At 42.5% G+C, this 26,551-nt stretch overlaps 1 protein-coding gene across 5 annotated transcripts in view; it reads right to left on the minus strand.

Annotated features, from left to right (window-relative positions):
• Positions 1-5,557: 5,557 nt before the first annotated feature.
• The window catches only part of PCYT1A (phosphate cytidylyltransferase 1A, choline), a 69,434-nt gene continuing 48,440 nt past the window's right edge, over positions 5,558-26,551 (minus strand). For all 5 annotated transcript variants that reach the window (XM_089680127.1, XM_089680123.1, XM_089680125.1 and 2 more), the window contains 6 exons: positions 15,003-15,119; positions 14,271-14,422; positions 13,430-13,508; positions 13,181-13,323; positions 9,814-10,002; positions 5,558-6,334 (listed from right to left, as the gene is read on the minus strand). In XM_089680127.1, coding sequence (XP_089536253.1) covers positions 6,131-6,334; positions 9,814-10,002; positions 13,181-13,323; positions 13,430-13,508; positions 14,271-14,422; positions 15,003-15,119 — 884 coding nt within the window. In that variant the 3' untranslated portion in view covers positions 5,558-6,130. The remainder of the gene's footprint in view (positions 6,335-9,813; positions 10,003-13,180; positions 13,324-13,429; positions 13,509-14,270; positions 14,423-15,002; positions 15,120-26,551) is intronic.

Consider the following 26,551-nt stretch of genomic DNA (forward strand, 5'->3'; position numbering starts at 1 on the left):
ACAAGCCATAGTGTCAGCCACCAAAAAAACGGTCTTCCACCTAACAAGATGGGCAGGACTTCAAAGGCACAGGTCTCATTCTAGCCACCGACTTAGGGAAACTAGAAACTGTAGGATCTTCCGGGAAGGAAACATTCAGAAATAATCCCAAGGCCACTGCCTGCACCTTTATGGTACTGAGAGATAGACCCTTGTCTACACCTTCCTGAAAAAAAAATCTAAGATGTCTGAATGGAAGTTTCCGAATGCTCCTTCTCCATCATCCAAGAATTACATTTCTTCCATATCTTAAAATAGAAGGCTTGAGTAACCGGCTTATGATAGTTGCCCAATGTTTGCAAGACCTTATCCGAAAAACCTGCTCCACAAGTACCACGCTGATAGGTTTAACATGTCCAAGTCTGGATACAGAACAGGCCCCTGTGACAAAAGAATCTTTTTTTGGGGGATGAAAACTGCTAGGGATTTCAGGAGGGTGAACCAAGGGCGTTTTGGCCAACATAGAATTAATCAGAATGAGATCCAACTTCCTTAGCTGAAATTTTTGTAATACCGCTGGGACCAAATTGGGGGGGGGGGGGTAAAGCATAATCTAGACTGCAGGGCCACAAATTTGCCAGTGCATCTATGGCCACTGCTGAATCCCCTGGATTAATGGAGATAAATCTTGGAACCTTCATGTTCACTTGAGAGGCAAACAGGTCTATCTCCGATTGGCCCCACATATCCCTGAGCCAAGAGAAAACCTCTTCGGCAAGAGACCATTCTTCCTTGTGCACTGCCTGACAGCTGAGAAAATCTGCCAATATATTCCGAGAACCCTTCAGGTGTTGTTGATATAAGCCACCATCGTGCTGTTGTCTGAGAGGATTTGCAAATGACGACCCTTCAATTGCTCCTGAAATTTTATCATTGCCTTTTCCACAGCCAAGAGCTCCTTTTGGTTTGAGGAATACCTGGCCTCGTCCCTTGAACAGTGGCCCTGGATCAACCTCTCTTGTATGTGTGCCCCTCCCAACCCCAAGAGGAGCCATCTCTCATTATCCTTCTGGAAACCAGCCAGATCCACTCTAGGCCCCTGGAGAGATGCGCCTCACTTCTCCACCACCATAGAGATTGCTTGTTGCTTCCCAGAAGGAGAACTCTGTGGTATAGGGTGTCCCTTGTCCCATCCCAGGCTCTGAGCAGAAAGTGCTGTAAAGGCCTTTGGTGAAAACGGGCCCAAGGAACCTCTGGAAAACATGCAGTCATGAGACCTAATACTGCAGAAATCTCCCTCAGGGAAACTGGAAGATTTGATTGCAACTGCGCTACTCAGTACCTCACTTTGTCTAGCTTGTCTGCTGAGAGAAACACTTTCTGAACTGTCAAATCTATGATGTACCCCAAGAATCTTATCAACTGACATGGCTCCAGATTTGATTTTTCCCAATTGATCCACCTTTAAGCGCTAGGATGGGTGTTCTGGGTAAACTCTAGATCCTTGCACAACTGCTGTTCAGAGGGAGCAGCTAACAGGAGAGCGTCTAAATAAGGTACTATCAGAATGCCCTTTAATCCCAATGGAGCCAGAGCTTCTCCCAGGACTTTGGAAAATACTTAGGGCTTTAGCCAGCCCAAAAGGGAGTGCTCTGCACTGCAAGTGCAGAACCTTCTCCCCCAACCGGATGACCATTCTCAAGTACTTTTGATAAGAGGGATGAATGGGTACATGAAGGTATGTATCCCTCATATCTAGGGTCACCTTAAAACATCTGACGCAGGATGTACCTGAGAGAGAATATTGAAAATGCTTGTACTTTGATTTGTTGAAAGGTCACAAATTCAGGATCAGACAGAATTTGCTTGAGGGTTTTTTCACTATAAAAAACGTGAGCATAGAAACCCTGACCCCTCTCATTCATAGGAACTGGGACTAAAACCCTCTGATCGACCATCTCTATTTGCAAGCACAATGTGCTTGCTTTTTCCCAATCCCGAGGAAGATTTGTGATCAAGAACCTTTGGGGGGCAAAGGTATTGAACTCCAGCCTGTATCCTTTACTTTAAGAAGGATAAAAACAGACTGGAGGTGACGGACTCCCAAGCTGGAAGGAAGGCCTCCAATCTTCCTCCTACTGGGAGAAAGGAGTCAGTGGGTCTTGGAGGAGAGTTGGAGGATTAAACAAGATTCCTCCTTTACCGTTACCTTTGTTGACTGGCCGTATCCTTGGCCTGGCCTCTTTACCTTGATTGGCTGTCTTTGGTCACAAAAAAAGGTGTACGGGTCTTGGCTGTGGAAGGGCTGATTTCTGAGGAAGGAGGAGGTGGGGTAGGATTTTTAAAATCCTCCAACAAAGTCTTCAAAGAACTGACCGTGGTTACCAACGCGTTCTTTACTGATGACAGCAATTTGACACAAGCTGAGATAGAGTCCTCCTTTACAAGACTATTCGTACAGGACCGGGCTTGTTCCAAGTACAGTGGGGATCAAAAGTTTGGGCACCCCAGCTAAAAATTTGTATTAATGTGCATAAAGAAGCCAAGGAAAGATGGAAAAATCTCCAAAAGGCATCAAATTACAGATTAGACATTCTTATAATATGTCAACAAAAGTTAGATTTTATTTCCATCATTTACACTTTCAAAATGTTCCCCAGATAACCAGGTTATGTCAATCTCAAAAGGTTTTAAATGCCCAGACTCATTTGACCTTGCCCCAACAATCAGCACCATGGGTTCTTCTAAGCAGTTGTCTAGAAAACTGAAACTGAAAATAGTGGACGCTCACAAAGCTGGAGAAGGCTATAAGAAGATAGCAAAGCGTTTTCAGATGTCAATATCCTCTGTTCGGAATGTAATTAAGAAATGGCAGTCATCAGGAACAGTGGAAGTTAAAGCAAGATCTGGAAGACCAAGAAAAATATCAGACAGAACAGCTCGCAGGATTCTGAGAAAAACAATTCAAAACCCACGTTTGACTGCACGATCCCTCCAGAAAGATCTGGCAGACACTGGAGTTGTGGTACACTATTCCACTATAAAGAGATACTTGCACAAATATGGTCTTCATGGAAGAGTCATCAGAAGAAAACCTCTTTTACGTCCTCACCACAAAAATCATCGTTTGAACTTTGCAAATGAACATATAGACAAGTCTGATGCATTTTGGAAACAAGTTCTGTGGACCAATGAGGTTAAAATTGAACTTTTTGGCCGGAATGAGCAAAGGTACGTTTGGAGAAGGGGCACAGAATTTAATGAAAAGTACCTCTGTCCAACTGTTAAGCATAGGGTTGGACCAATCATGCTTTGGGGTTGTGTTGCAGCCAGCGGAAGGAAAAATGGATTCAATAAAATTTCAGCAAATTTTGGATGGTAACTTGATGCCATTTGTGAAAAAGTGGAAGTTAAAGAGAGGATGGCTTCTACAAATGGATAATGATCCTAAACACACCTCGAAATCCACGGGGGATTACATCAAGAGGCGTAAACTGAAGGTTTTGCCATGGCCTTCACAATCTCCTGACCTCAACATAATTAAAAATCTATGGATAGACCTTAAAAGAACAGTGCGTGACAAACAGCCCAGAAATCTCAAAGAACTGGAAGACTTTTGTAAAGAAGAATGGGCAAAGATACCTCAAACAAGAATTGAAAGACTCTTGGCTGGCTACAAAAAGCGTTTACAAGCTGTGATACTTGCCAAATGGGGCAGTACAAGATATTAACTCTGCAGGGTGCCCAAACTTTTGCAGATGCCATTTTTTTGCTTTCTGTTATTTTGAAAGTGTAAATGATGGAAATAAAATCTAACTTTTGTTGACATATTATAAGAATGTCTAATCTGTAATTTGATGCCTTTTGGAGATTTTTCCATCTTTTCTTGGCTTCTTTAAGCACATTAATACAAATTTTTAGCTGGGGTGCCCAAACTTTCGATCCCCACTGTAGATCCCAATTTTGCAGCACAAACTGCACATTTCCTTCTCTTGGGGCCAGGGTCTGGACCTTTTTTCTGTGCTTTAGTCTGTAAACAAACAGCAGTAAAGAAGGGGACCTTCAGCCACCAAAATCTCACTAGATAACACACCCTGTGCTCCAGCAGAAGGAGGAAATGTGATCTTGTCAGAAACAGCCTATCACCCAAGGAGCTGTATGTGACAGGAAAAAACCTACACAGGCATACATCTGGGAGCCCTCCCCATTGCTTTTACCTGTGAGGAGCTGGTACTTGCTTGCCCGAAATCAAACTACCAGAGTATCAGCCACGGGAGGATCCATAATCGCCGGTCTCTCCATTCCAGCCTCTGCTGTAGCAAAGACCTCCCCACTTGCCGCCCGAAAAGTCAGCCCTGCACCCTTTTTCAAATGCGAATTTGAACCAGCGTGCCCAGCAATGACGTTACCCACCTCTCAGAAATGATGTCACTAAAACTTCCGGAGCCAGCCTGGAACGCAGAAGAGGAGGAAGGCCAGGCAGGAGCAGAACATAGCCGCCTACACTCTCCCAGAATATGGCCTCCAAATGAAGGAAAGGCTGCAGAGAGCACCATACCTTCCTCCACAGGCAGGGGGACATCCTGGCCAAGGGAATGCTACCACCATCCCGGCCCTCCCCAGGGCCTGGGAAGGGTCAGACTGTTGCAGCCTAATCCCCAAACACCCCTAGGAGGAGAATGCTGCAGGGCTAGAAGACAGGGAATCCTAAGTGAACCTCCCCCCCCAACCGAGCGTCCAGGCAGCCCTGGGGAGAGAACTTTTCCACATGGTTTCAGGAAACATGTTACCACCATCCAGGGAAACGCCAATAACTGAGGCTGGAGTTTGGAGGACCACCTTTTATTCTCTTTGGAGTAACGCATTTCCTGTCTCGTGGGAGGAGCTCTACGTTTTGTGGGCTGTCCTGGAAGACTACTTGGAAAACCAAAGATTATGCAATTTTCTTTCCTGCAACCAAAGGTTCCGGGAAACAAAATCGCTTGATGCCCCCATCAACACAGGTGCATTTAATCTTCCTTCTGAGTTGTTTCAGGTGAGTTTTGCATTCTATTAGACTTTTATGGGAATGAAAAACCTGTTTGACATGAACAAAAGTCTGTTGTCCCAGGTTTTTACTGTAGTACTTCTGTCACCATAATTATTTCTATAACAAAACGCTTTTCTCCCATTAATGAACAATTTTGAAAAGAAGTAAAAACAGGTATATGAATTCAAGTGTTCCTACAATACCTGATTATTATGATTAGAAGCCAATTTATAAATAATTCTAAATGAGTCAAATCTCCCAAAGCAAACCATTATTATGGTTCATGAAAGATGATTTGGGCCTCAAAAGTGAGGTTACGGTCATTGGTCTTGCACCACAGGAGCAGCAAATCCTTAGAAATTGGGCATGTCTTAGGATGGCTTTACATACTCAATTTATTTTCCTGTCCTATAATGCTTTGATGGCAAGCAGATGTCTTTCTGTCCATAGTTCCTATTGGTACCAGCTATGAACTATACTTTCATTTGTTTGATTATATATTTTAGCTGCAGAAAAAGTGTGTTTCAGAAACAGAATAAAACGGAAAGCTTTTATGACAACAGGCACTTTTAATGAGAAATGGCTAAATTCCATGGGGTAATGTTTAAAACAAAGTATGGGACTGGTCACTACCCCCATAGCTCAGTAAAGTTTCATTAATGCCTTCACACTGACATATAAAAACAATCTCCTTGTGCCACTTGGCTTCTAGAACTCGTCTTCCATTAAAATCCTTTACAGTCCTGTGAAATGGGAGCTCGCAGTAGAAATGATGTGTAGAGTTCAAGTAATAAAAAGGGTTAGGATGAATGAGGTGCAACACTCCCATGCGATAATACCTTCCAGAAAAATAGAAGACAAATAAAGGATGAAGAAACATTTCAGACGTCTAGTTCATTAAAAAGACAGCTTGATTTCATTAAAAAAATGCAACAAAAATATTATGGTTATTTGTAGGGAAGAAGCGAGCATCTTATTCAGTGCCACACTCTATATCCTGTTCAGGTCTATGGGGTTTACATCAAGTTCAACCTCATTTCTATGTGGCTCTTTCCTGGAAACCAGATAATACGGAATCAGCAGCTGGTGGGAAGGATTGCACAAGAGGGAAAAGATAGCAACTTAGTCCTCTTCATCCTCACTGATGTCATAAGCATCAGGTCCAGATCGAGACCTTCTGCCTGGAGATGCTGGTGGTGAGGACCTGGAGAAGGGCCAGCGGAAAGATGGGGAAGGAGACCGTTCCCGAGAAGGACTGCTGCTGGGGCTTTGTTTAGGGCTGATGGCCTGAAGCATTCTCCCCTTGCCTTCCTTCAGCATGTGTTTCTGTGAAATACAGAATATGTTCAAATAGTTGACTTTTTGATTATGCACTTCTATTTAAAACAAAACTCAAAGCTCCCTTAGAGTAGAACTAAATCCCTCTAACCTTTACAGCCAAGGAAGCTGCCATCTTGGCCTGTCTGCTCTGCAGCTGCCATGGTGTTGTACATGTGATCAGCAATGACATCAGCCATTTGTTAGCTTGACAGTTTGATTGTGATCACAAGCAACTCTTACAATTATCATTCATGGCATGCCTTAAATGTAACTGTTGTGGGAAATCGTTAAATTGATGGGTTTAGTCCTGCATTAAACACAACAACTTTTTCACCAGTAATAGAAAACAAGTTTAGAAATAAAGTGTAATTTAAGCCTTTCAGACCACAATCTGTGGATTAACATTCACTGGCACTGACAGGACATTTCATCTAGTTCCATTATAAAACTAGGAGTATGCACCAAATGGATTGGTTCCCAAATATGTGGTCAACCATCGTAGTCACGTGAGGGTTGTCGCAAATAAACCTGTCGGTTACAGCGGTCACTGTGACTTGTTTAAGATGAGAAGTTTGTGTAAAAAAGGTTTTTTTTCTTTTTAAACAAATGGAACAAGTCTAAAAAAACAAAAATGTCATTTTTTTTTTTAAATTTTTGTCCATTTGTTGGCTTATTATACAAAATAAAACATAAGCATGTATAAATGATTCAAAGTTAACTGACACATACTGGGCATTAAGACTACTATGATCTTCCATCCTGAAATGGTTACCATAGTTTAAAAAACTAGCTTCCTAAACTTTGGGTAACATGATGCCATGCAGCATCTCCAAAATTTTAGTCTGTGAAAGTGTATTGCAAAGCATGCAATAAACTTGTTTGTGATTTACCAGTAGCTTCCGGGGCTATTTGTCTCAGCCACCCTTGCATGTACAGTGGATTTAAAAAGTCTACACACCCCTGTTAAAATGTCAGGTTACTGTGATGTAAATAAAATGAGAAAAAAAAACTAAATCGTTCAGGAGAAGGAAACATAAAAACTAAAATAATGTGGTTGCATAAGTGTGCACACCCTCTTATAACTGGGGATGTAGCGGTGTTCAGAATTAAGCAATCACATTCAAAATAATGGTAAATAGGAGTCAGTACACACCTGCCATCGTTTAAAGTATCTCTTATTAATGCAAAATAAAGTGCAGCTGTTCTAGTAGGTCTTTCCTGATATTTTCTTAGTCGCATCCTACAGCAAAAGCCATGGTCCGCAGACCGCTTCCAAAGCATCAGAGGGATCTCATTGTTAAAAGGTGTCAGGAGAAGGGTACAAAAGAACTTCAAAAGGCATTAGATATACTAGGGAACACAATGAAGACAGTCATCATCAAGTGAAGAAAATATGGTGCAACAGTGACATTACCAAGAACTGGACATCCCTCCAAAATTGATGAAAAGACAAGAAGAAAACTGGTCTGGGAGGCTGCCAAGAGGCCTAGGAGCTACAGGAATATCTGGCAAGTACTGGCTGTGTGGTACATGTGACAACAATCTCCTGTATTCTTCATATGTCTGGGCTATGGGGTAGAGTGGCAAGACGGAAGCCTTTTCTTACAAAGAAAAACATCCAAGCCTGGCTAAATTTTGCAAAAACACATCTGAAGTCTCCCAAAAGGATGTGGGAAAATATGTTCTGGTCTGATGAAAAAAAGTTAAACTTTTTGGTCAGAATTCCAAAAGATATGTTTGGTGCAAAAACAACACTGCACATCACCAAAAGAACACCATACCCACAGTGAAGCATGGTGGTGGCAGCATCATGCTTTGGGGTTGTTTTTCTTCAGCTGGAACTGGGACCTTAGTCAAGGTAGAGGGAATTATGAACAGTTCCAAATACCAGTCAATGTTGGCACAAAACCTCCAGGCTTCTGCTAGAAAGCGGAACATGAAGAGGAACTTCATCTTTCAGCATGACAATGACCCAAAGCATACATCCAAATCAAAAAAGGAATGGCTTCACCAGAAGATTAAAGTTTTGGAATGGTCCAGCCAGAGCCCAGACCTGAATCCGATGGAAAATCTGTGGGGTGATCTGAAGAGGGCTGTGCACAGGAGATGCCCTCGCAATCTGACAGATTTGGAGTGTTTTTGCAAGGAAAAGTGGGCAAATATTGCCAAGTCAAGATGTGCCATGCTGATAGACTCATACCCAAAAAGACTGAGTGCTGTAATAAAATCAAAAGGTGCTTCAACAAAGTATTAGTTTAAGGGTGTGTACACTTATGCAACCATATTTTTAGTTTTTTATTTTTACTTCCCTCCACCTAAAAGATTTCAGTTTGTTGTTCAATGGAGTTGTACAGTTTATAGGTTAAATTAAAAAGGTGGAAAAAGTTCTGAAATTATTTGTCTTTTTTTACATCACAGAAACCTGACATTTTAACAGGCGTGTGCAGACTTTTTATATCCACTGCAGCTATGTAAATGCATTTGCTTGCAGGCAGAGTTTGGTTAGAACTATGAACACCATTAGTACTACCTATTAACACTCACTGCCAAGACCACTAAGTCAATCAAGGGACAAAGGCTTCAAAAGGCAACATAGCCAGAGTTCACAGCATAAGGCTCCGTTTCCCCTAGCAGCAAAAACATAGTTTCTTTATACAGGCAGCCAAAGGGAAGGATCTTGGGCCAGACCAAACAATGGCATTACCCATTGGCAGAATGAGAATGAAGCAGAGCCCCCACGATTAAAGTGGAATTCAACTGTATCTGAACAGAACAAACCAAAAATGCTATTGAACACATTTTTAGCCATGGCCAGCTTGAGTAAGGGCAGATGATTCATGTAGCATTTACTTTCTGAAATACATCTGCCCTTAGGAAAGGCATAAAGATGAGAGGGTGTGCTTAGATGAGAAAAACGCCTCCTCCCCTCCAGATCAAAAAATAAAAAAATAACTGCGTATGAAAAACTCCTGGGATATAGGGAATCATCTTGACTTAAGACAGAAACCAGGAAGCACATGTGCAAATCGGCTTACAATGCCGATGCAGTCCCTATATGCCAGGATAACTGACTCATGCACAGGAGTTATGTCACCCCAAGCCAATCAATGAACATGCCCGAAGACCAGCACTGGCAAAGGACCCCTAACAAACTTTTAGATAGAAGGTTAGTATAGTGCCTTTAGTTCTTCTTTAATGGTTTCTCATCAGTTCATTGCTAAAACATAGAATTCAAAAAAAGAATGCTGTTACATTTTGTGGAACTTCAGTTTTGACTGGTTAATATATACTGTTATGCTAGTTTGATTCAACAAAGTATTCCTGTGATTTACTAAAACAAATATTGCTGAATTATGAATTCCACACTTTAGTAAATACCAAATCTGGTTATTTTGTATATTGATATCTGACACTGTGTTCAAAGAACACAAGTATCTCTGTCTGCAGAGTGATCTAGAGTCAACGCTAAAGGGAACCTTACTTACCAAAGCTCCCTCTGGGCCAAACATTTCCAGGAAGTTTCCAATGAATTCCCTGGACTTTTCCTCCCATTTCTGGATCAAATCAATGCTTTTTACTTCTACCTTCTCCAGAAATTCCTTAGACTTTTCCTCTACGTCCTTTACTTTCTTTTTCACCTTATCCACACGCTCCTGCAGGTTGTACTTCTTCTCCTGAAATCAATTCAGAGCAGACAATTTCACTTTGTGTGATACCAGGCAGACAGTCTTTCAGAAGTAATCATTGTGTATCCTTCCTAATGTGTTAAATTCTACTGCATTAGATATACCAAGATGTATTTATTTAAAGGTTTTATCACATAGTATGTATCACGCTTATAAATAAACTAATAAATTAATGACAAAATTAATTGATGTGACATATAAATAAATTAAAAAATAGATATAAATAGATCAAACCATTATTGTGCTAAAACATACCATATGTGCTCAATCAATATTTATAATAATGCCAATTCAATAATAAATGTGCAAATATAATTAATAAAGTGCTTAAAGAAAAGTCTTTGTAAATATGTGCAATGTGCAGGTGAGCTCCTTATTCCCTCTTTCCAGGTGCCGTGTAGTCTCAATATGCGCTCACCTTAATATTTGCCCAAATAAATTTAGGCAAATAGACTTTTAGTCCTTCCAGGACTGGTGGGATAATGCTCCTATGTTTAGTATTCCAGATGGAAATGTAGGTCTGCTAAGAGCCCCAAAGGGGCTCTGACGTCATGACGTTGCATCGGAGAGGCTCGGCGATTCCAGCAGAGGCAGACAGAGAGGCAGAGTATATTACAAACTTTGCATACCTGTATCAAACAAGTGCCAGAAACTGCTGTATATCACCGCATCCGGTAGCAATAAACTACCTATATATAAAAGGATAAGGCACCATGGTCTTTCTTCTCTCCATTTGATTTATATACCCCACACTGAGGAAAGGTGGATACGAGGAGGAGGTGTCCCCAGGAGGGGAAATAGGAGATTCTCACACATTTTCCAAACGTTCATCTATGAGCAGCTTCTTGTATGGAGAAAGAGGAGGTCATAGGAGGATCTCAGCTGACCTACATGTCCATCTGGAATACTAAACATAGGAGCATTATCCCACCAGTCCTGGAAGGACTAAAAGTCTACTTGCCTAAATTTATTTGGGCAAATATTAAGGTGAGCGCATATTGAGACTACACGGCACCTGGAAAGAGGGAATAAGGAGTTAACCTGCACATTGCACATATTTACAAAAATACTTTTTTTAAGCACTTTATTATATTTGCACATTTATTATTGAATTGGTATTATTATAAATATTGATAGAGCACATATGGTATGTTTTAGCACAATAATGGTTTGATCTATTTATATCTATTTTTTAATGTATTTATATGTCACATCAATTAATTTTGTCATTAATTTATTAGTTTATTTATTTATAAGCGTGATACATACTATGTGATAAAGGGTTTACAATAGGAGCGCGGCACTATAAGTGTATATAATTGGATAATAGATACACAACTAAGTGGGTTTGTGTAAGTGTCAGCGAACCAAGCACATTATTTAAGCAGTTAATTATTAATATTCTATTGAACACCTCATTCATAATAGCTCACAAGTATTCACTTTTAAATTATTTATTTAAAGGTGCTGTAGTCGCCATCTTAGTACACCATCTCTAATGTTAATGACAAACACCAGTCTCTTTCAATTAGAAATCAACTTGTCCCAGTTACAAGGAGCATGTAAAACACTCCAAAAGTTATGTAGTGATAGGGCCAGTATTTATTAAAGCGTGTCTAACCCCAAAAGCAAAATTTTACATGGAAGTCTAATAGAAGTCAAGTTAAAACATTGTTTACCCTCTCCTCATACCTATATTATATGCTGCATACCGTTGTAAAAGAGGAAGTGTAAATACCTTTTTTTCAGCTTTGAAGTAGTCACATGGTCAAGAACCTGGGGATTCCCTGTGTTAATAAGCGGCTGACAATGGGGATGAATTTCCTGAGCAGTAACATCACCTGCCAGCTTCCACTAAATAGCTCAAGGGAGCAAGACAAGTGTAAATGAGGCCCTAGTGGGGTTAGGCAAACAGCATTTAGCCTGTGTGTATCCAATAGCATTTTAACACACTCGGGGCCTGCAAAGGCTGAAATATGCTGGATGCTGTACTGGTACTCGCTTTAGTGTTGTTCAGGGAAGTATGCCAAGATAACAGGTATTCTGCAATCTGGAGATATGATGCTGGACACCTGGGGCCCTAAATGTGAGTACTACTTGGTACAACATCCAGCGGCAGCATATTTCAGTGTCTTACAGATTTTGACAGGCTGCATGCAGGTGGGGGGGTGGATACAGTACCTGTGCCTCTTGGACATTTGACAACGCTGGGATTGAATGCACACAGGCTAAACACCAAATGTGCATATGGCTTAACACTACCCAATCCAGACAGTGCTGTTGTCCAAGGGTGGCTGTTTTTTCTCCATAGATAAAGGAATCACCCAAGACAGGATGTGTGTTAGCAACTAGAAACTGCAAACTAAAGCAGCCATTACACCTAAGGAATGGTAAGCTGCAATATATTGAATTTTTGTTTGAGTTTAGATGCACTTTAATATCTTGGTTGATTGTCTGGTGCTGCTTACCTAACCTTGCAGGCTTTTTATTTATTTGTTTTTTATAATGCTGACTAGTCTAAAAAAATATGCAGTAACTCTTGCAACTATTCATCATTCTTCATTGTTTTATCAACTTTAAAAAGCTGAATAATAGGTATTGTGCTTTGCAAAAGCACCTTTGTCCATTTTACCTTACGAAATAAACCACATGGTAAAGAAAATCTTGAATTATCCTAAATCTAAAATGTACGGAAGATCTCCATAAAGTCACTTGGAACAGAGGGTCTATTCATAGATATACTCCTTAATATATTTCCATGCATTATGAACATCGCAGTAATATGAGCGGTTTCCACCTCATCATGTTAGCATGCTGTCTATCTGCAATTCAGAGAACAGAAAGGCATCCCAGAAGGAAGGCTTTATTTAGTGCACAAGCTAAGACCAGAAGACTAGCTTTGAATTTTGTTTTCAGCACACTGAAGTATGTAACAGAAGCTATGACTTCAATAATGAGACTGTTGCATCATAGTTAATTCAACAACGTCTGCTTGTAAAGCCTAATATAAAACAGTCCACAATTTTCCCTTTACGATTTTCCAGTGAAGCTCTGAATCCGCTGTGGGGAAAGCAGATCTTTTATGGGATGTACAGTATATTTCCCAAAGCATAAACTTAAAAAAAACAAAAAAACAAAAAAAAAAAAAAAAACTACCAGCCCTCACATTTATAAAGCTGACATTAAGCTCCTTTGCAGTGTAACCACGCTGAAGATTTCGGCGGGCATAGACATCATAATCCCGTACAATCCTAGTAATGATATCAGACGTAGAGATCCCTTCTGTGCGCTGGGTAGGTGCAAACATTCCTGTGCAATGATAGTAAAAATTGAATTTTCTGCTACATATACATAATGATATAAAATATATACATTTCTGTGTGCCTTATTGCCTGTAATGGTGGAAGAGACTGACCTGCTTCTTTTATGTGCTTGTAAACATCATCACTTCCTGCAGATGAGTAAGGGATGTCATCATGTGCCACAAAGTCAATCTATAAAAAGGAAGAAAACAATAACAAAAGCCCAGGTTAGACTAAATGGATTTTCACTTTTATAAATTAATGAAGAGCAATAATGTAAAGTGCCATTTTGCCAGGATGATGTAAAATTAGAAAAAAAAAAAAAAAAAAAAAAAAACTATTAGGACTTCTTCATTAAGTGAATTCTCTATATTCTATCCCATATAGCTAAACAGTTTTATTATTGCTTTGCTTTATTTATCTACTGAAGGCATTATGTAAAGCTCCATAATGTTATGCCATTCATGCTTGTCCCTACCACCAAAGGTGCATACAATTGATATGGATCTACTACAGTCACATCCTACAGGGTTAACGCTGAATGGGAATCAACTATTGGATCAGTATGTGTTTTGGAGGGTGTGAACAAACAAGAGCAACCCACATAATCACAAATAGAACACAAGTTTGGTTCTGGTAGAATCCTGCTGGCAAAACAACCTAAGTCCCCAGTGCTGCATTACTAGACCCCTAAGCTACCAAACTGCCCTATGCTGTAGCAGCGAAATGCTCTTGTTCATTAACATACACAATTCCAGGAATTGTGTTTAAATGACAATTATACTTCAGCCTCAACTGTGTTGTTTGAAGAGGCAAATCAGTGAAGTGATCAAGTGTACATTCACCTGCATGCAAATACTGTGGATATTCTTAAAACTGGTAATGGCTGATGGGTCATGCCTGCTCCAACTATTATTTCAGAGAGGCAACCTTGTAGAGTGGATCCCCTCTCACCCTGTGCTCCTCAAGGAATTCTGGGGTGAGTGTCCATGGTGCGTTCCTCACCACCTCATCTACGTAGCGACAGTGCTGAACTGCATCATACCGTTCTGCCTCATTCATCACTGTGAAGCCCTTCAGGTTATGTGTCAACTCATCACTACAAACTAGAAAAAGAAAAGTCATCTAATTAGATCAAGTCACAGCTCTACTAGAACACCATCATGCATAGGCTGGGAACACAGGAACATTTGATTAAACAGGCATACAATTTGCAAACAAAAAAGGTACATGTGACATGTATGCTATATATAAAAGTGCCAAGGGCTGAAACTGTGAACCTCCAATATATGGTGGTTCCATCTTTAATTTACACAAAGCCATATCAGACCACAAAAGTGTGAAAAAAACCTAAGGCAAGGAAAATAAGAGTTAGCATGGAAGAGTAAGCACATTATGGATAAAATGCATTTTCCATATGAATTCAGTAGTACTTTAGTCTCAGATGCCAGCCAATCTGCAGATACTTTGTATGCTTTACTTCCAGAGGAAATGTAGACATGCCTTTTCCTTTCACCTCTATGAGAGAAGCTTTTGTATACCTCATATAGGCCAAGCAGAGTCAGCAAAACAGCCCACAAGGTTTCCTTGTGTGGTTACAAATTAAGCAAAATGGTCAAAAATGTACTACTCTCAGCAGCCACACGTGTCCCCTACACCCATCTCCTTGCCAAAGCCTTGCCTTACCTCCTACAATCAGGTATGTGTTAGGAAAGAGATTCTTTGCTTGCATTAAAGCTCGGGCGTGTCCAGAGTGGAATAAGTCAAAGATACCGTCCGCATAAACCCTCACTGGTCTGTCAGCTGCAGAAACATAGAAAGAACACAAAATATTATAGGCCTGCTATGCAGAAACTACACAGAACAAAGGTGAGCTGATCAATGAACATGGAGGCAAGGAAAAGTGTAGTTGTTTGGATTTCAGGTTTCATTTTTGCAGTGCAGTTAAGAGAATTCTTTTATGCTATAAGCATCAGTCATTTATTTACTCCAGCTTTCAGAAATAGCCAAATATGAGCTGACCCTGGGCCAGAGTACATGTCATATGGTTCCTTTTGGTGGCCAGCTTGCTTGCCATATTACTGAGGTAAAAACCTCTCCCAATATGGTAGCCAGGGCAAAGTTCAAAACATTATCCTGCAAAAGCAGACACTGGCCATCATTTTGGCAAATCTCCCAGTACTTACCAACCAGCCTGTAAAAAAAACCTCTCAAAAACAAACTACCGTATTGTTCACTCCATAAAACACACTTTTCTCCCCCCAAAAAAGGGGGGAAAATGTCAGTGCATCTTATAGAGTGAATATGGAGCGGCCGGTCCGGTATCTCCGCTGCCTCTACCGTGTCAGAATACAGGGCCGGCCGCTCAGCTCTCTTCTGCAGCAGGACCTTACCTGTTCCTCGGTCCAGCGCTGTGCAGTCTTCCCGCGCCAGCATCGTTAGTGTGGGCACCCAGCTGTCACAGCCGGGTGCCCACTGCGCATGAAGCACTGCACTTTGAGAATTGTCTGGCATCTTCTGGGACACGACAGGTCCCAGAAGACACCGGGCCATTCACAAAATGCAGCGCTTCTCGTGCATACGCAGTGGGCACCAGGCACAGCCGGGTGCCCCACTAAAAAGGACAACTCTGCAGAAGTGGGAGTGGGTACCGGCTCCCCCTCCCTCCCCAAAAGGTCCGCAGCCTCTGGGTCATCCCCTGTACTGTGTCCGCAGTCTCTGGTCATCCCCTGTACTGTGTCCGCAGTCTCTGGTCATCCCCTGTACTGTGTCCGCAGTCTCTGGTCATCCCCTGTACTGTGTCCGCAGTCTCTGGTCATCCCCTGTACTGTGTCTGCAGTCTCTGGTCATCCCCTGTACTGTGTCTGCAGTCTCTGGTCATCCCCTGTACTGTGTCTGCAGTCTCTGGTCATCCCCTGTACTGTGTCCACAGTCTCTGGTCATCCCCTGTACTGTGTCCGCAGTCTCTGGTCATCTCCTGTACTATTATTATACAGTATTTATATAGCGCCAAAGGGTTTGCTCAGCGCTGTACAATAGCAAGGGAGACAGAACATGAGACAAGACAGAAACAATACAATACACGAGGGGTTCGAAGGCCCTGCTCTTTCGAGCTTACAATCTAGGATTCTTACTGTCTACTATGTCCGCAATCTCTGGCCATCTCCTGTACTGTGTCCGCAGTCTCTGGTCATCTACTGTACTACAGTGGGGATCGAAAGTTTGGGCACCCCAGCTAAAAATTTGTATTAATGTGCATAAAGAAGTCAAGGAAAGATGGAAAAATCTCCAAAAGGCATCAAAATACAGATTAGACATTCTTATAATATGTCAACAAAAGTTAGATTTTATTTCCATCATTTACACTTTCAAAATAACAGAAAACAAAAAAATGGCGTCTGCAAAAGTTTGGGCACCCTGCAGAGTTAACATCTTGTACTGCCCCCTTTGGCAAGTATCACAGCTTGTAAACGCTTTTTGTAGCCAGCCAAGAGTCTTTCAATTCTTGTTTGAGGTATCTTTGCCCATTCTTCCTTACAAAAGTCTTCCAGTTCTTTGAGATTTCTGGGCTGTCTGTCACGCACCGCTCTTTTAAGGTCTATCCATAGATTTTCAATTATGTTGAGGTCAGGAGATTGTGAAGGCCATGGCAAAACCTTCAGTTTACGCCTCTTGATGTAATCCCCCGTGGATTTCGAGGTGTGTTTAGGATCATTATCCATTTGTAGAAGCCATCCTCTCTTTAACTTCAGCTTTTTCACAGATGGCATCAAGTTACCATCCAAAATTTGCTGAAATTTTATTGAATCCATTTTTCCTTCTACTCGTGAGATTTTCCCTGTGCCACTGGCTGCAACACAACCCCAAAGCATGATTGATCCAACCCCATGCTTAACAGTTGGACAGAGGTTCTTTTCATTAAATTCTGTGCCCCTTCTCCAAACGTACCTTTGCTCATTCCGGCCAAAAAGTTCAATTTTAACCTCATCGGTCCACAGAACTTGTTTGCAAATGAACATATAGACAAGCCTGATGCATTTTGGAAAGTTCAAACGATGATTTTTGTGGTGAGGACGTAGAAGACGTTTTCTTCTGATGACTCTTCCATGAAGACCAGATTTGTGCAAGTATCTCTTTATAGTGGAATAGTGTACCACAACTCCAGTGTCTGCCAGATCTTTCTGGAGGGATCATGCAGTCAAACGTGGGTTTTGAATTGTTTTTCTCACAATCCTGCGAGCTGTTCGGTCTGATATTTTTCTTGGTCTTCCAGATCTTGCTTTAACTTCCACTGTTCCTGATGACTGCCATTTCTTAATTACATTCCGAACAGAGGATATTGACATCTGAAAACGCTTTTCTATCCTTCTTATAGCCTTCTCCAGCTTTGTGAGCGTCAACTATTTTCAGTTTCATATAACAAAATATGTATATATATCTTCAGATACATATACAGGTGCCGCGCTCCATATATACAAGTGATCATATAAATAGTGATGTAAAAAAAACTTTTGTGCTTCAAATCAGTGCAACATATAGTGCTCATCAAAATAATACTGATTCAATACTAAACAATAGTCCTCTTTATACTTTATATTTATTCAGTGACAAATCCAGTGCTGTGCCACACTCCCCGTGCTCTATAGATAGGTGTGCGCTCACCTCCTTATTTAGCCAAAGTGGCTAACAACGCTTTTTGTCCTATCAGGACTGGGTGGTAATCTTAATACTATGTGTGTATATCCATCCATGCCGTGGATCTATATTGCCTTTTTCCTGCCACCAGAGGTCTCCCTTTTTCCTCCTTACACACTGAGCCTCAATGGGTAGTAGGGATGGTTTAAGTAGTATTTCCTCCTCCCAATAAATTGGGGAACCATGTAAAAAAGAGCCACAATAGTGCCTTATCCTTTGTGAGGTTAAATCTTTTAATGAGAATAGTTGCCACTCACATTGTACTGTCTCCCACAGAGCTGTATCCAACAGAGCTGTGCCCAGATCCTGTGCTTGTAAATGCCGCTTGTCCACCGCGGCGGCGTGACGTCAGAGCCCCTCCCCTACCTCCAGTTGAATGTTGCAGCAAAGTCCAGTTGCAGAGGCCCCTGAGGATGATCACAATGTGGGTTCCATTTTGGTATATTTCTGCTGTCACCGTGGTCCTGGCATAGTATGCACTAGGTCTCCACACTTCAGCCAAGAGAGGACAAAACTTATCCCATATCAAGTAGCAGACATCCTGCCACTTGATATGGGATAAGTTTTGTCCTCTCTTGGCTGAAGTGTGGAGACCTAGTGCATACTATGCCAGGACCACGGTGACAGCAGAAATATACCAAAATGGAACCCACATTGTGATCATCCTCAGGGGCCTCTGCAACTGGACTTTGCTGCAACATTCAACTGGAGGTAGGGGAGGGGCTCTGACGTCACGCCGCCGCTGGGGACAAGCGGCATTTACAAGCACAGGATCTGGGCACAGCTCTGTTGGATACAGCTCTGTGGGAGACAGTACAATGTGAGTGGCAACTATTCTCATTAAAAGATTTAACCTCACAAAGGATAAGGCACTATTGTGGCTCTTTTTTACATGGTTCCCCAATTTATTGGGAGGAGGAAATACTACTTAAACCATCCCTACTACCCATTGAGGCTCAGTGTGGAAGGAGGAAAAAAGGGAGACCTCTGGTGGCAGGAAAAAGGCAATATAGATCCACGGCATGGATGGATATACACACATAGTATGAAGATTACCACTCAGTCCTGATAGGACAAAAAGCGTTGTTAGCCACTTTGTTTGGCTAAATAAGGAGGTGAGCGCACACCTATCTATAGAGCACGGGGAGTGTGGCACAGCACTGGATTTGTCACTGAATAAATATAAAGTATAAAGAGGACTATTGTTTAGTATTGAATCAGTATTATTTTGATGAGCACTATATGTTGCATTGATTTGAAGCACAAAAGTTTTTTTACATCACTATTTATATGATCACTTGTATATATGGAGCGCGGCACCTGTATATGTATCTGAAGATATATATACATATTTTGTTATACAATATATGTTTCACACAGATTATGAGTATTGTGTAAAGTGTTGATGCACCATAATTTGATTTAATAGTTTGTTAAATAATTTATTGCACAAGGGGAGTATCACATTTTGGCTCACGAGTATTACCTATTTCATTTGTCTATTTTCAGTTTTAGTTTTCTAGACAACTGCTTAGAAGAACCCATGGTGCTGATTGTTGGGGCAAGGTCAGATGAGTCTGGGCATTTAAAACTTTTGAGATTGACATAACCTGGTCTTCCCAGACGATGATTGAGAACAATCCATGACACTGGCAGGTCTCAGCTTTGCAAAGGGGGCAGTGCATGCTATAAATTCTGCAGGGTGCACAAACTTTTGCAGACACCATTTTTGTGTTTTCTGCTATTTTGAAAGTGTAAATGATGGAAATAAAATCTAACTTTTGTTGACATATTAAAGGAATGTCAAATCTGTAATTTGATGCCTTTTGGAGATTTTTCCATCTTTCCTTGGCTTCTTTATGCACATTAATACAAAATTTTAGCTGGGGTGCCCAAACTTTCGATCCCCACTGTATGTCCGCCAGTCTCTGGTCATCTCCTGTACTGTGCCTGCAGTCTCTGGTCATCTCCTGTACTGTGCCCGCAGTGTGCCCAGAGGTCATTAATGTCCAGGCCAAATTTAGCAGTGTCATTTTACCTGGCTATAAATCTTTGATTAATTTGTTCACCTACATAATTTGCATATTTTTGGGAACACCTAGACATTTAATTTGGCACACTGTTTTAATAAGACACACACTGCTATCTACAAGCTGTAAAAGCATCTGCACATTTTTTTTTTCCCTCAACAAAGGTTTCAGCTTGCATGTGATCACTATGTCACCACTGAAAAACATGGATTCTATGGGCCCCTATCATTACAGTGGGCTAAAGCTGTCAGTGACAGCTGGGTTCGATTGATAGCAGCTATGCGAAGTGTTGGTTGTTAGCCATCAACGGACATTAAATTTACTCCTCAGTACTCTATAGTATTAGCAGAGATTGGTAAAAAGTTAATAGCAGTGATCTGTACTAGCCTCACTGTAAGGCAGCCTATACATTAGTCAGTTTTTATCGATCAACCAGTGGGCTGAAGAAAAAAAAAGACCTGATTCTCCTATCAAAACATTTGGGGTGGATGAAGAATCCTCCCAGCTGTGTCATTGTATTCTGACAACAGGGAGACTTCTCTCTCATCAGAATACACAAACACTGCAATCCAAAGCCTGCAGCGCTGATTGAACAGGGAAAATCCAAACAGGCAGCTGTGCAGAAGTTGATAAGTAAGTAGCTCAACTTTCTGCACAACCAGTGTACAAACACGGATCAAAATTTGCAAAGTGAAACAAAAAACAAGAAGCGCACCAACCTTGCGCATTACCTCAGTAACCAAAAATGTATTGATAAAAGAATGGTACTCACAAACAGCGAATAAAAACCAGGCATGTAAGTCCTCTGAGGGACTTCAGAGATAGGGAGCCAGCGCAAATCCCATCATGGGGGTAGACACTCAGTAAAGCCGACACATTTCGAAGGCTATGCCTTCTTCATCAGAGCGCAGGAGAAAATCGCATATGGATCAAAATTTGGCCAGCCCCTGCTGAAACAGCTGAACTTCGATCCATGTATGGCCAACTTAACATGTCCCCAGTCTCTCACTATCTTTTGCAGTACGTCTTCAACTAAACCTGTATTATTGTCCACAGTCTGACTATAATTTGGTGTGGCTCAGTTCTATTCTCAGCATACAGCCTAGTTCTATTCTCAGCATGCACAGAAGTTACAACATCAGAGGCCATCCAACAGCAAAAGCAGAATGCCACAGGATCCAGAAGAATCTCTGGATCCATCATCATGGAAGGATAGCACCGTAGCAGGTAGTTGCGCACCATAATCAAGGATGCAGTGAATACTTGCATATTATGGTGAAGACTCACCACCGAGTTTACTTCCATTTTAACAAGTACGTAGGGTGGGTCTAAGCACCTTTAGGTGCCTGTAACGAAACCATTATTACATTTGGTTTTCTACATCACAGGTTTTCTTTAAGGTTTGTCCGAGAAGCTTTTTAACAGAAGCTAAGAAACCTTTTAAAGATGGATGTCTGACTGGTTTCCATAATTAGTCTTGACAATTTATGAAAGGGAGTAGGGTTGTCATGCTTTACCTACTTGATTCTTTATAATCTAAAATTAATAACTACATGCAGAATCCAGTGGCAAAGGCACAACACTGTCATAAGATCCATATGGAAGGGAAAGACCACATCTAACCCCTAGGCTGCATTCAGAGTAGTCAACGCAAGCAAATTAAGTTGAGCAGGTGCTGAACATCCCAGAAAATAGTGTGCAAGCTTGTAAAACAGGCAGTAATAGCTTCCATCAAAGACTTGTCAGAAATACATTTTGTGTGTGGACAGACTGAAGTTATTATCGGCATGTTGCTCAGTGGGGCAGCGGATAAGAAGAATGAGATGCTGCAGGACCTTTGATTGCCCTTTAGCAGATTTCCAGTAAAAGCACTATGTTGCAGTTATGGTAAGACTTGGCACAAATACTTAAATGGTGGAAAGGAAGTTGAGGTTTATCTGCATTAGCTTTATGTTACAGAGGAAAGTGCCAATTATTGACACAAACTGGCTTCGTATAACAGATAAGCAATATAGTAATGATAAAAAAAAAAAAAAAAAACCAAACAACAACAACAACATGAAGAGTTGATATATACTGCACTGAAGAATGGATTGTTAAAATTAAAATCATCATGTTTTATTTATGATTTGCCTTTAACCTTTATGTCATGAGCACATTATTGATCAAATATACAGTGGGGATCGAAAGTTTGGGCACCCCAGATAAAAATTTGTATTAATGTGCATAAAGAAGCCAAGGAAAGATGGAAAAATCTACAAAAGGCATCAAATTACAGATTAGACATTCTTATAATATGTCAACAAAAGTTAGATTTTATTTCCATCATTTACACTTTCAAAATAACAGAAAACAAAAAAATGGCGTCTGCAAAAGTTTGGGCACCCTGCAGAATTTATAGCATGCACTGCCCCCTTTGCCAAGCTGAGACCTGCCAGTGTCATGGATTGTTCTCAATCATCGTCTGGGAAGACCAAGTGATGTCAATCTCAAAGGTTTTAAATGCCCAGACTCATCTGACCTTGCCCCAACAATGAGCACCATGGGTTCTTCTAAGCAGTTGTCTAGAAAACTGAAACTGAAAATATTTGACGCTCACAAAGCTGGAGAAGGCTATAAGAAGATAGCAAAGCGTTTTCAGATGTCAATATCCTCTGTTCGGAATGTAATTAAGAAATGGCAGTCATCAGGAACAGTGGAAGTTAAAGCAAGTTCTGGAAGACCAAGAAAAATATCAGACAGAACAGCTCGCAGGATTGTGAGAAAAACAATTCAAAACCCACGTTTGACTGCACGATCCCTCCAGAAAGATCTGGCAGACACTGGAGTTGTGGTACACTATTCCACTATAAAGAGATACTTGTGCAAATATGGTCTTCATGGAAGAGTCATCAGAAGAAAACCGCTTCTACGTCCTCACCACAAAAATCATCGTTTGAACTTTGCAAATGAACATATAGACAAGCCTGATGCATTTTGGAAACAAGTTCTGTGGACCGATGAGGTTAAAATTAAACTTTTTGGCTGGAATGAGCAAAGGTACGTTTGGAGAAGAAGGGGCACAGAATTTAATGAAAAGAACCTCTGTCCAACTGTTAAGCATGGGGTTGGATCAATCATGCTTTGGGGTTGTGTTGCAGCTAGTGGCACAGGGAACATCTCACGAGTAGAAGGAAAAATGGATTCAATAAAATTTCAGCAAATTTTGGATGGTAACTTGATGCCATCTGTGAAAAAGCTGAAGTTAAAGAGAGGATGGCTTCCACAAATGGATAATGATCCTAAACACACCTCAAAATCCACGGGGGATTACATCAAGAGGCGTAAACTGAAGGTTTTGCCATGGCCTTCACAATCTCCTGACCTCAACATAATTGAAAATCTATGGATAGACCTTAAAAGAGCAGTGCGTGACAGACAGCCCAGAAATCTCAGAGAACTGGAAGATTTTTGTAAGAAGAATGGGCAAAGATACCTCAAACAAGAATTGAAAGACTCTTAGCTGGCTACAAAAAGCGTTTACAAGCTGTGATACTTGCCAAAGGGGGCAGTACAAGATATTAACTCTGCAGGGTGCCCAAACTTTTGCAGACGCCATTTTTTTGTTTTCTGTTATTTTGAAAGTGTAAATGATGGAAATAAAATCTAACTTTTGTTGACATATTATAAGAATGTCTAATCTGTAATTTGATACCTTTTGGAGATTTTTCCATCTTTCCTTGGCTTCTTTATGCACATTAATACAAATTTTTAGCTGGGGTGCCCAAACTTTCGATCCCCACTGTAGTAGTTAGAGATGAGCGAAGTATTCAAAAATTCGATTCGACTGATTCGGCGAATTCGTAGAAAAAATTCGATTCGAGTCGAATATATTCGCTGTGAATTTAACTTAAAAAAGGGTGTTTCTAGGCTTCAGAGAGACTTAATATTAGTGCTGAACACTGTACCTTTAATTTAAATGCCCTTGGAGTCTGCTGGGGAAGAGAAATAATACTGTCAGGCAGTATGACATGCAGATGAGTGCCGTCGATCTTAGAATCACCGCACACTTCACTCATTTGGCCAGTCACGGGGCCAAAACCAGAGTGTGGAGCCACAGTGTGGCGGTGGAGGCAGCAGCAATGGGAGGCCATGCAGCACCCTATGACAAAAATGGAAACCACCAGCAGTGTGAGGAGACCTGAAAGTGGCACATGGCAGAGTGTGGCGATAGAGACAGCAGCAATGGGAGGCCGTACAGGGACCCATGACACACTCTGGACCTGGCAGCAGCATGAGGAGGCGGTACAGGGGCCCATGGCAGATTACGGGCCTGGCAGCAGCATGAGGAGTCGGTAGGGGGGCCCATGGCAGATTACAGGCCTGGCAGCAGCAATGGGAGGCCGTACAGGGACCCATGACACAATCTGGACCTGGCAGCAGCATGGGGAGGCGGTACAGGGGCCCATGACAGATTACGGGCCTGGCAGCAGCATTTGGAGTCGGTACGGGGGCCCATGACACACTCTGGACCTGGAAGCAGCATGAGGAGGCGGTACAGGGGCGCATGACAGATTACAAGCCTGGCAGCAGCAACTTGGACAGGAGGACGTTCAGTTTCTGCACCGTCTGGTGCGTGCTCGCAAACTGTTGTCTCTTGGAAACGGATTCCAAGAAAGACTGCTGACGGAATCCGTGAAGAGGAGTAGCAGGAGAAGGAGCATCTGAACGAGCGGAATATGCCAACAAGCGACAACAGGGGCCCATGACAGATTACGGGCCTGGCAGCAGCATGAGGAGTCGGTACGGGGGCCCATGGCAGATTAGGGGCCTGGCAGCAGCTATGGGAGGCCCGTAATCTGCCAGCACCCTATGACAAAAAATGGAACCCACCAGCAGTGTGAGGAGACCTGAAAGTGGCACATGGCAGAGTGTGGCGATGGAGACAGCAGCAATGGGAGGCCGTACAGGGACCCATGACACACTCTGGACCTGGCAGCAGCATGAGGAGGCGGTATAGGGGCCCATGGCAGATTAGGGGCCTGGCAGCAGCTATGGGAAGCCCGTAATCTGCCAGCACCCTATGACAAAAAATGGAATACACCAGCAGTGTGAGGAGACCTGAAAGTGGCACATGGCAGAGTGTGGCGATGGAGACAGCAGCAATGGGAGGCCGTACAGGGACCCATGAGAGACTCTGGACTTGGCAGCAGCATGAGGAGGCGGTATAGGGGCCCATGGCAGATTAGGGGCCTGGCAGCAGCTATGGGAGGCCCGTAATCTGCCAGCACCCTATGACAAAAAATGGAACACACCAGCAGTGTGAGGAGACCTGAAAGTGGCACATGTTTGGGGCATGATTCATGGCGGATTTAGTCAGTTGTGTCAGGAACTGGTGGTTTGAAATCCAGACTAATCCACGCCTGATTCATTTTCACAAACGTCAGTCTCTCCACACTTTGGGTGGACAGTCGTGTCCTCCGCGGAGTTGCAATACCTCCTGCCGCACTAAACACGCGCTCCGATGCCACGCTACTGGCCGGGCATGACAGCCTTTCAAGGGCAAATTCAGCTAGTTGGGGCCAAAGGTCAAGTTTCGTTGCCCAGTAGTCAAGGGGATTGTCTACCTCGGTTGGCAGGGTGCTGTCCAAGTAGGCCTAAGCCTGTTGTTTGAGGTCCTGCTCCAGGTCCACCTGATGCTGCTGCTGCTGCTGCTGCTGCTGCTGCTGGTTAGTAGTTTCCTCACTGCGCTGGTGAAGAAAGCTACTCATCATCGACTGCAGACTGAGGCAGCCGCTGCTGGTGGAGCTGCCACTGCTCCTACCACCCCACCCCTCCCCTGCTGCCATCGCAGCGGAACGCGAGCGCACAGGGCCCACAGTGTCTGAGGATGGACGTTGGCGCAGACAGGCAGAGACCAGCTGACTACATAGGTGGTTTTTATAGTACGTTATTTTGGCCTCCCTCTCAGCAGGTGTGAAAAAGGCCACCATTTTGGAACGGTAGCGAGGGTCCAACAAGGTGGACAGCCAAAAGTCATCCCTCTGTCTGATGGTTATTATTCGGCTGTCGCTACGCAAGCAACCGAGCATGCTATGGGCCATTTGTGCCAAGGAATGCGAGGGACTCCCTGCCTCCATCTCCACAGCATACTGCCACGGTGCGTCTGGGTCCTCTGTCTCCTCCTCCTCCTCCTCCTCTACCAGATGCTCCTGCTCCTCCACTCCTGTCCGCTGAGTGGAAAAACCACCCATTTCACTCAATAATTCCTGAGCACCAATGTCCTCCTCTACCTCCTCCTCTTCTTCCTGTCCTGCCCCCACAGGGGTCATGTGGCGTTGAGATCTGTGCGCCACGTCTACCGCACCCTGACCAGCCATTGTTAACAGCATTTGTTCCAGGACGTGCAACAGAGGAATGACGTCGTTCATCCCATAGTCCTGCCGACTCACGAATAGCGTGGCCTCCTCAAAGGGCCTGAGCAAGCGCAGGTGTCACGCATGAGCTGCCAATGGCTGACATCTAAGTTAC

The sequence above is a fragment of the Staurois parvus genome, unplaced genomic scaffold (assembly GCF_062004578.1).
Source record: "Staurois parvus isolate SC_StPar_1 unplaced genomic scaffold, SC_StPar_1.0 ptg000235l, whole genome shotgun sequence".
NCBI classification, from domain to species: domain Eukaryota; kingdom Metazoa; phylum Chordata; class Amphibia; order Anura; family Ranidae; genus Staurois; species Staurois parvus.